Below are 11609 nucleotides of genomic sequence, written 5' to 3'. Positions count from 1 at the left end.
TACCACCTTACTAATTACATATCATCAATCATACCTACGTGTTTACCTAAAGAATATGAAATATAATAATAATAATAATAAAAATGAAATGGAAAAGAGAACAGTGTAATAGAGAATGAAACGGAGATGAATTTTGAGGACTACATATTTACACATAATATAAGAGAATTGCGGATAGTTCAATATAGAGATAATATCAAATCGATATAAAAGATAATTATGTGATTATAATAAAGACTAACGAAGCTTTGAGAATGAACAAAAGCAAAACATAAGATTAAAAATATTCAAATCTCTTGCAAGATAGAGAATCAGAGAGAGAAGAACTTTGAAAAGCTCACCTTTATTTTATTAAAATGAGTTCAACATCACATATTACTCGTAAGAGAATTGAGGATAATTCAAAGACAGTGAGAATATCAGTGTCAATATAAGAAATAATAACGTTATCAAATTATTCCAAAATAGAAAGGATAATAACAAATCTTAAGATTTGAACATGTTTAAATCTATTTTACTCTTGACAAAGGAAGCACTTATACAAATCTCTAATATCATAAAAAAAACAGGCCCGCATGTCTAGATAGATTTGGGAAATTTGAACTTAATGAGCATGCAAAGACCATAGGAAATCGCCTTCTAAACTAACTTTGGGAGTGAAATGCAAGCAGAAAACAACACAATCTGACCAAGTGACTAGAGTAGATTAGAGAATTGCAGCTACTGTAATTACTGATTTTCTGATGACTTCACTCATCATCTTCACATTCTAGTAGAACTTGGACTACCGAATCCATTGTTGGTCTTTTGCTTCTATCTTCCTCCACACAGGAAATGCCAATTTGAACAATTGCTTCTGCTTGTTTCCTGCTAAACTGACCTTGCAATCTTGGATCCACTATATCATCTATCCAAGAGTCTTCTCCGCATCGAGTTTTCCCTTTCACTGTGCTATCAAGCCTCGACAACTTGTCACCATCCTCCAACACCCAAGTTGAGCGCCGAATTCCCTTCACTATCTCTAAAATCACAACACCATAACTATAAACATCAACTTTTGCTGTTATAGGAAGATTTGAAGCCCATTCCGGAGCCATGTACCCTTTTGTACCTCGGACTTGAGAGAGTTCTGAGCTGGGGCTTCCCCTTTGAGACAGTTTTGCTAGCCCAAAATCTGCAATCTTTGGTTCGAAGTCACTGCCTAGGAGTATATTTTCAGGCTTCACGTCACAATGGATAACCCATTCTAGACATTCATGATGAAGATAGGCCAAACCCTTAGCTGTTCCTAATGCAACTTTAAACCTCTCTTTCCATCCAAGAAAATTAGAGGAGAATAAGTGCTTGTCCAATGACCCATTCTCAATGTACTCATACACTAGGAGTCTGTGCCTATGTTCTGAACAAAATCCCCACATTCTAACAAGGTTCATGTGATGGATTTTTCCAATAGTACTCAATTCTGCCCAAAACACATCTTCCCCTTGAGACATATCTTCCAATCTCTTCACAGCCACAACCCTTTCATCCGCCAAAACACCCTTATATACAGCCCCCGAGGCTCCTCTCCCCAGCTCTTCCTTGAACTTGTTGGTTGCTTTTCCGAGTTCAGCGTAACTAAACTTCCTGAACTGACTTGCTATCACACGGTAACCATCTTCCAACGAAGAAGGTACGCCATGTCCCCCAGAAAGGAAAAACCAACCTAATACTACGAGGAGAACTTCAACTGCAGCAATTGCAGAAACAAACCAGTAAAGATAAACCCATATCATCCTCTTTGAACTGTTGTTATACATTGACAGAGACCCTATCAAAATTTTAGACTCACGGCTCTTGCACATTGGACTGGCAACAGTAAGAATGTTGGGTTCTGCCGTTTCCAAATTTGCTGGCAATTTCAGATATATACTGCCCGGAAAATTTGGGGACCTGTAGCCATTAAAAAGTGCACTTTTTGTGTAACAAACCCCTTGCCCCGTTAACCTATAGCTAAATGCTTCACAACGGCAGTCCTCTAAGCAGAGTTTTCTGCAAGAGTCGATTGAAACTTGTTCACTGTAATTCAGGTCAAATCCATAGAAATCTACACGTGGAAGCTCCACAAATTTCACATTCTCAGCTGGGATGCAGGCCTTATTGAACTTAGGCTTGCAACCTTTGTTCCAATTACTTTCGTCAATGATGTCGTAGCCAGGAGCACAGAAGCACTTGGGTTGTGGGGTATAAATACAAATCCCATTTCTCCCACATATCCCATGCACTTTGCACTGCTCAGCGAGAGCTTCCCATGTAATCATCCACAATCCAGACAAATTGTCTAAGCCATAAAGTCTAAGGTTTCCATCATAATCAATTGTCAGCCTCCTTTTAACCCCAAAACCCATGTCAGTAGCACTGAACTGCAACCGGTCACTGGATAAGAAAATACCCATTTCATCTAAAACAGCGGTTCTGCTACTATTATAATTTGTTCTTCCATTTTGAAACACTGTGTAATCAGGATTAGGCCAATACAAGCTCGAAATATCAGGCCCATCATACATTAACTTCAACACGTTATCGCTATCAAAATAGAAACTAAAATATCCAGAATAATAAGATCGTCTTCCTATATTAGAAACCAATTTCTTGCTCTTTGTGAAGGTTTGGTTAGCAAGAAGAGTATCAGTAGGAAAATCAAAGCTTTGCCATAGGATTTTACCATGTGGATCTTTTAGAGCAAGGTTCCCAGTATCTAAAAGCTCAGCTCTCTCAACAGCAGCGGAGCTGGTGTTGGTCTCCCACACCTTCGAGCTGTCTACATCGGTAAGGACGAATGCACCGTCTCGCTGCAATGAAATTCTGGATCCTCTGCCATTGACGGGTCTTTCTCTGTTGGCCATCCAAACAACGGTTCTCTCCTTAGAATTGGTGAACCAAATAGAGAAGCAGTATGCATTTTCTCCCACCTCATAGAAGCCACAGGTAAATGACTTGTCAGGGGAGGTCAGGAGGTCTGTTGCAGCCTCAACTGGGTAAGAAGACCCTCTCTGCAAATATTCATGGGTTGCTACAGTTGCAAAAGAGAGGAAGAAAATGGAAATAAAAAAACTGAGGAAACTAGTAGAAGATGGAGAGGTCTGGTATCTCATTCTGCAGAATTCAGTTCAGAAGTGATATCATTTTGCTTGATAAAAAATTTGACGACTTAACGTCTGGGCAGGGCTGAAAGTCGAACGGTCCGGATCGGAAAAAACCGACCGGACCGGTCATTTTTTGGACCGGACCGGTCCCGGTCTAATTTTAAAGAGACCGAAAGTATTCGGTCCGGTCCCGGTTCGGGAATTTTTCACCCTGGACCGGACCGAATGGATTAAAAAAAAAAATTATTATTTATATAATAGTTGTATATAATTAATTATATAATTATATATGGTATAAAAAAATATTAATAGTCTAATATAGATTGTAGTTATACTTATACTAATATAGTTATATAAATCACTATAACTAATACTTCAACAATAGCTATAGTGACCTATACTAATAGTTTACTATTAATACTAATATACTATTATATGATTTATATAGTTATACTAATCACTATAATTAATACTATGTATAGCTATATAGTATATTTATCACTATAATTAATATAATTTAATTATCAATATACTTATATTTAATTAATATAGTTATCACTATATTATAATTTATATAGTTATACTAATCATAATAAGTTAATAACTAAATCACTATAAATATAATTATATATATTTAGTATGAATGTATTATTATATTCTTTAATATATAACTATAATATATAGTACTAGTATATATTAATATATTATAAGAGTTATAGTATAAATATAATATATGAATTATAATATACTAAATCACTATAACAGTATAATTAATACTAATATATAGTTATACTAATAGTCTACTATTATATAGTTATACTAATAGTCTAATATTATATAGTTATACTAATCACTATAATTAAAACTAATATATAGCTATACAGTATACTTATATAGTTGTACTAATACTATTAGTCTATTATATAGTCTAAAACTCTCAATTTTAATATAGTCTATATAGTTACAACTAATACTAATATTTATATTAATACTAATAATATAGAATTCAGTTATACTAACTAACTGATTCAAGTTCAACATAACTAATATTACTAATATAATATAGTCAAATTGAATTACTAATAGTCTAATACTAATACAATTATATAGTTATACTAATTATAAATTCATAATAACTAAATCATTGTAAGTCTATAACTATATTTTATATGTATTTAGTATCAATGTATTACTATATTCTTTAATATATAACTATTAACTATAATATATAGTACTAGTATAACCGATCAAAAAAAAAAATATAGTACTAGTGTTGCCCATATGACTAACACAAGAGGGGGGGTGAATTGAGTTGTATTAAAAAAATAACAATTATAAATCAAATATATAATATAAAATATAAACAAAATATGAAATAACAATAAATATAAAGAGTAAGGGTAAGAGAGAAGCAAACTAACGAGGTTCGGCCCCACTGCCTACGTCCTCGCCTTAAGCTACCCCTTGAGGATTCCCAAATTCACTATTCAACCTCCTTCAGGTGGAGATAGAAACCTATTATACCTTTGAACAACACCGCTACAAAGGATCTGTGTAGAACACCCTCTACACTTGCAATCACCTTACACGTGGTGATTCAACTATTCCCCGTGTAGAATACTTTCTACACGCACAAGGGTTATACACACCCTTTTTCTAATACAAAAGCTGATAGTGGGTAGGTTATCAGAAAACACTCCTCAATGAGTGAAATAAGAACAATACATCGCAAACTATATCTCTCAAAATGAACAAGGATTAATGCTCAATACTTAGAGAAGAGAGAATGAAAGTTTTGAATGAATGTTGTATACTCTTAGTGTTGTGAATGTGAAACTCTCAAATGATCTATTTATAGGCATATGAAACTTCATATTCAAATTTAAAAAGATTCACATGTCAAAGACAACATCATTCACTTTTTCAAAAAATTCAAATAAAAGGTTCTTCTTTTTCAATTGTCAAAGACAACATCATTCACTTTTTAAAAAAAATCAAACCTAATCTTTTACTTTTGGCATATGACAAAATGAGCACACTTTCCTTTTCAAAAAAATTTTCAAACAAAATCATCTACCTTTTGTATAAGTCTAAAAAAGCATCAATCACTTTTAAAAATATTCAAATAAAACATGCACATATGAAAGATGACAATTAATCATCTTTAATATTTTCAAAGTTCAACCCTTTAATCAAGGCATGCACATGCAAAAGATGACAATCAATCATCTTTCAAAATTTTCAAATTTAATTTTCAAAAATATTCATGCACATGTGGAAAATGTATTTTAATGCTTTATGATAAAATATTAATTTTGAGCATTAATCCTAATTTCGAATTTTAAGAGATTTACAACATTACTCTATGACTTTAATGTGAACTTGTTTCCTTCTTATTCATGCTTGGTTCTTTGATGTGCTTGATTCCATTGTGTGAACAACTTGAGCTTGAAACTCCTTTATTCTTTGAATTCATTTGTTATCATCAAAATCCATGTGTAGATTTATAATCACATGAAACTTGAAACATTGGGTTCAACAACTAGTATATATATTAATGTATTAACATATTATAAAAGTTATAGTATAAATTATAATATATCATATATTTGTAAATTTATAATAGTATTAGTATAATTAACTTAATATGTAATATGTTAGTATTAAATCACTATAACTACATAGAATATTAGTAATAAGAGTATTACTATTATTTAATATAATATTACATATATTATCACTATCATTACATATATTTATTAGTTATAGTATTAGTACTAGTATGGTTATTAGTACTAATAGACTAATAGTATTAATTATTAGTATTACATATAGTTACATATATTACTATTATTATTACATGATATAGTTACATATATAGTTATCACTATTATATTACTATTATTACATATAGTTATTAGTTATAGTATTATTACTAATAGGCTAATAGTAGTAGTGTATTACTAATATATATAATAGTATACTATATGTATATATATTAAATATGTCACAATATAATTACATAATTATTAAACAAAATGTCATTAAAAAAAACAGTCATAGGGTAGACCGAACGGACCGACCGGACCGAATGGGACCAGACCGGACCAGACTGTATGAAGTTCGGTCCGGTCCAGGGTGGGAAAACCCTGGACCGAATAAGTCCGGTCCGGTCCGTAAAACCTCCCCGGACCGGACCGAAATCACCCTTACGTCTGGGTGGCTGAATAGGAAAAGTTGGCTGCCTGAGCAGGATGGTCCATGTTTTTCTTCCCCCGAGTACCTAACGAGGACCATTCTGCCGTAAGAAGTGATATTTATAAGTTTTATATTAATATGCATCTATGTTTTTCTTCCCCTGATTACCTAACGAGGACCATTCTGCCGTAAGAGCATAGACATTGCCAAATCTAAAATTTAACTAGAATTTTATCTTTTGACTAGTATATCAATCTTTAGCTAAAGGGCTCCACATTCAACTAGTCATTTAAAATTTATATAATTATATTATATTATATATTTTAATAGATCCTTGCGGAAGGAAGTTTTTCTCACGTCAAACCATAGTCATTCATTTATTGAGAAAACTAGCCGTCCATGGTCCAAAATCCATTGGCTCTCAACAAAATATATAATATATATTATATTAATAAGCACTTGCAGGTGGTGAACCTTTCTGTGACGCCCCCAAATTCCGTTTGGGATCGGATGGACATTTGAAGCGTCGAGACATGCAACACAAGGTTACCTGCCCCCGTTCATGACATATAAGATGCAATAATCCTAACATGCATCTAACATTATGCAATATTCGCAGCGGATAATTTTTTTCTTTAGCAATACTATGCACCAAACTGAAAATATCCCAATACTTAAAACATACTTCATACATAAAGATCCATTGAATAACTAAGATCACAGCACTATTCCAAAATAGTTATGATCCAATAGTACTGGAGATGCAACTCCATCGTACAAGTAGTAATTTAACTACTATATTAACATTAACGACGCACCGTCGTTCAGTCGACTGTGTCTAGTTGGTCAGCTCCTGATCCTCCTTCAGGTCCTGTAACAAGATCTACCATTCGGGGGGAATGGTAGTTGGGACTACCACAGTGAGATTTGATTACAAATCTCAGCAAGTTAACAAAAAACTTCCATACAGACTAATGATGCAGTATGACAGTAAAAGCATAAATGCATAATCAAATTCATAAGTAATTAAAGCATAACTTAGCGTACAACATAACATAATTGACATAGCTTAAATTGAATCATGAACTGAACTTGACTTAGCATGAACTTGCTCTGAAACTTGAATTAACATAAAAAATACATACTCCACAGTTGTTGTGGCCCCATGTATTCTACGTGTAAATACATACTCCACAGTTGTTGTGGCCCCATGTATTCCATACAAACTTGACTTAACATTAAAAATACATACTCCACAATTGTTGTGGCCCCATGTATTCTACACAAACTTGACTTAACATGAAAAATACATACTCCACAGTTGTTGTGGCCCCATGTATTTTACGCATCACAATTGTAGTTAAATACATACTCCACAGTTGTTGTGGCCCCATGTATTCTACACAAACTTGACTTAACATTAAAAATACATACTCCACAGTTGTTGTGGCCCCATGTATTCTACGTGTAAATACATACTCCACAGTTGTTGTGGCCCCATGTATTCTATACAAACTTGACTTAACATTAAAAATACATACTCCACAGTTGTTGTGGCCCCATGTATTCTACACAAACTTGACTTAACATGAAAAATACATACTCCACAGTTGTTGTGGCCCCATGTATTTTACGCATCACAATTGTAGTTAAATACATACTCCACAGTTGTTGTGGCCCCATGTATTCTACACAAACTTGACTTAACATTAAAAATACATACTCCACAGTTGTTGTGGCCCCATATATTCTACAAAAACTTGACTTAACATGAAAAATACATGCTCCACAGTTGTTGTGGCCCCATGTATTTTACGCATCACAATTGTAGTTAAATACATACTCCACAGTTGTTGTGGCCCCATGTATTCTACACAAACTTGACTTAACATTAAAAATACATACTCCACAGTTGTTGTGGCCCCATGTATTCTACAAAAACTTGACTTAACATGAAAAATACATACTCCACAGTTGTTGTGGCCCCATGTATTTTACGCATCACAATTGTAGTTAAATACATACTCCACAGTTGTTGTGGCCCCATGTATTCTACACAAACTTGACTTAACATTAAAAATACATACTCCACAGTTGTTGTGGCCCCATGTATTATACAAAAACTTGACTTAACATGAAAAATACATACTCCACAGTTGTTGTGGCCCCATGTATTTTACACATCATAATGTACTCAAGATGAAATGTGACTGGAATACGAAAGGAATGAAGTCCTGACGTAACATAACGTGACTTGAACATAACTTAGAATACATGACCAACTTGAGATAGAAACATTTCGTAACATGGCATAACATATAATAGACAACATATTTAACAAGACATACTTGCAACAGTGAATATTACATGACTTGACTCACATGTAATAGATGACATACTTAGCATGACGTACTTGTAATGTACAGTAATACATAACAGAATATATTATGTAACAGATAAAAATTAATGACAGAATAAATTCTGTATAATAGACAATTACATGATAACTTGACATGGCATGACACATATGATAACATACATACATACACTGTAGTTCTTTTACTTAGCACACATACACAGTAGACTGCTAGTAAGTTAAAAGCTAACTTACCTCGATCTCCGCGTTTCTTATAAAACTTCAAGTGCGATCACGAGGAAAAAAGCTTCGAAATGGGTGTACAAAAGACCTCCTAAAAGCTGTCCGAGAGAGAGTGTTTGATAATCTTTTATTGGAAGGTGTAATTAGATAATTTCGTGGGGAGAGGTGGCTGGAGATAATTATGGATGAGATATGGAAGAGATGAGGCTGGAGTTGAGAGTTAAGTGTAGAACTCTCTTACCCAAAGTGAGAGTTAAGTGTAGGACTCTCTTACCGGAGTGAGAGTGGAGTGTAGGACTCTCTTACCTAATAATATCTACAAAAATCAACTCAAGATATTTTTACCCAATAATATCCACGAAATTAGCTTAAAATATTTTCTAAATGTGGAGTAGACTCGGAAGAGTAAGGTGGTTAAAATCTTTCCATGTGTATTTTAAATCTATGTTCTTAAGATATTTTCCAAATGTGTATTTTGCTTAGGTGTCATGATCTCACATCTTGATTTCCTTCACAATTCCATCTAATAGTTTCTCTTTGTGCTAAGTATCTAATACTATTCATTATGTGTGGTTAAGATCTTGCCAAGTATCTAAATAAAATTTCGCTAACCTAATTTGGACATTTCACACTGTGATTTTGAAAACACTGCGTTTAGTACGTTTACCGAGATTACTATTCACTCTAAAAATAAACGTAATAAACTTAGTACTGAAAAATCTTAAATATTCAATTAAGCCTAGTGGTGTAAACTATAATGTATTCTGATACTTCTAACTATCTCAAATAATTAAAATCGCATTTCTGGCACCATAGTGAGTGATAACACTAACTATGTTGACAGGCTAAAACCTATGCGATTAGTCGATTCGTGTAAACTTACGGAATTTTCACGAGGTTCTTAAGGTCAAAAGAAATTCCACAATTGAATTTCTAGCAGGCTGTTACACTTTCTCTTTCTCAAACTCTAGCTTTTAGATAGAGGCGATCTTCGAGCTTCATCCATGGCTTCGAAGTGGATCTGGTTGGAGCTCAAGGACCTCTAGATGAAAGATCCTCCTCCTAACTCTTGCAGTGCTGGTATTTTTTTTTTTTTAGAAAAATCCCCTATTATTTTTCCTTTATTTTCACCGTTTTGTTGGTTTGTTTGGTTGTTTTTATTTTATTTTATTTTTTATTTTATGGTTTTCTTCCATTTTCATGGTCACCAACTTCTTTCCAGGCTTGATCTGTGATGTTTCTAGTTTTTGAGGATCTGGGTTCTGATTCGTGATGGTGTTTTGGGACGAAGAAAGAAAAGATACCAGAGAGCGAGACGGGCTCTTAGACGAAAAATAATAAAATAATCTTTTGATCTCTCTACAAGAGCTCGCCAACAATGATAGGGGAAACTAATTTACTGTAGCCCAAATTAAATTAGCTTGAGCTTAGCTTTTTTGATAAATATAGTTAAATTATAGACATTAATTAGTATTTGGCTAGTCTATTGTCAATGCTATAAGAAGTTATATTTATAATTTTTATATTAATATTCATATCAATAATGATTTTTTTATATTTAAAATTTAAATTAATATTATTTTTAATAAAATTTATTTTTTAACTAACTACATTAAATTAATATACATATTAGTGCATAATTATGCTCACAATTAAATTTTTTCTATAATTTTAGAGTATGGTAATTTTACATATTCTATTTTTAAAATAATCGATAAATTTAGAATCATAAAAAAAGTTATTTTTAAAATAATAAATGTATATTTTTTTAAAAACGTGCGAGTGACTTGTAAATTTATCTTGCATTATTCTGGATGAAATCTTAGACATTTGGTCCATTTCGGGGTTGTTTTTATATATTTATTTTATTATAATAAGTGATTATTTAACTGTTAAGATAATTTTTTTTTTATTTTTTTATGAACTTTTATTTTTTTATTAATTTTTCTTTTTAACTTTTATTGGTTTATTGCATGGAGGACGAGAAAGATGATGCATGCACAGGATTAAAGTTGGAAAAAAATATCTTTTCAATCGAAGCAAATATCTCGGGATGAGGTAACTCCTAGGATTATTGAGCCGTTGGCTTCTCGAAGCCCTCACAGGAATGCAACCCAAGTTAAGGGCAGCTGAACAACAGAAGACGAAGAATAAAAGGAAGCAAATACAAATTACAAACTGATTTAAATTCCAGTTTGAACTACTTCTCAATGCAAATAACTGAGCTTGATCTAATATTCCTATCGCAGAGAAAACCCTAGAAACATTATTGCAACTTGTTTCCAGAATAAAATGATGCAGAACAATAAATCAGTACCTTCTATACATGGCGGCAAATAGCTCACCGGTTTCGGTGTTGTCGTCTTTCCGACTGACAGCGTTAACGGCATCATTTACTTTTTCCCATAGTGTTTCAAGATTCACGTACCTAGCCTAGCCAATGAAAGTATGTATGCAACATCAGTACAAAGCACAAAATATAGATCTCTTAGCATGCGCACGCACACAGGAAGAAGATCAAATGATCTCTAAGTAAAACGAGGAAGATAGAATTCGAAAAAAAGAGTAATGCCATTATTCCATCTTATTTTTATCTTATTAAGTAAGATGTGACTCATTTATCACTATAAAAAACTTAGCTTGCACACGGGAAGAAGATCTTATAGATCTCTTAGCATGCGCACGCA

At 33.0% G+C, this 11609-nt stretch overlaps 1 protein-coding gene and 1 long non-coding RNA gene across 2 annotated transcripts; one reads left to right on the top strand and one right to left on the bottom strand.

Moving 5' to 3' along the window:
• Nucleotides 1-431: 431 nt before the first annotated feature.
• LOC122277628 (putative receptor protein kinase ZmPK1) lies at nt 432-3178 on the bottom strand. Its single transcript, XM_043087709.1, has one exon. The coding sequence runs from the start codon at nt 3132-3134 to the stop codon at nt 750-752; it is 2385 nt and encodes a 794-aa protein (XP_042943643.1). The 5' UTR covers nt 3135-3178; the 3' UTR covers nt 432-749.
• Nucleotides 3179-9871: 6693 nt separating this feature from the next.
• LOC122275104 lies at nt 9872-11197 on the top strand. The gene is made up of 2 exons (XR_006228487.1): nt 9872-10002; nt 10902-11197. It is a non-coding gene; the product is annotated as an uncharacterized LOC122275104 (long non-coding RNA).
• The last annotated feature ends 412 nt before the right edge of the window (nt 11198-11609 follow it).

The sequence above is a fragment of the Carya illinoinensis genome, chromosome 9 (genome assembly GCF_018687715.1).
Source record: "Carya illinoinensis cultivar Pawnee chromosome 9, C.illinoinensisPawnee_v1, whole genome shotgun sequence".
Classification (NCBI taxonomy): Eukaryota; Viridiplantae; Streptophyta; class Magnoliopsida; order Fagales; family Juglandaceae; genus Carya; species Carya illinoinensis.
This window is presented reverse-complemented; position numbering and strand designations above follow the sequence as displayed.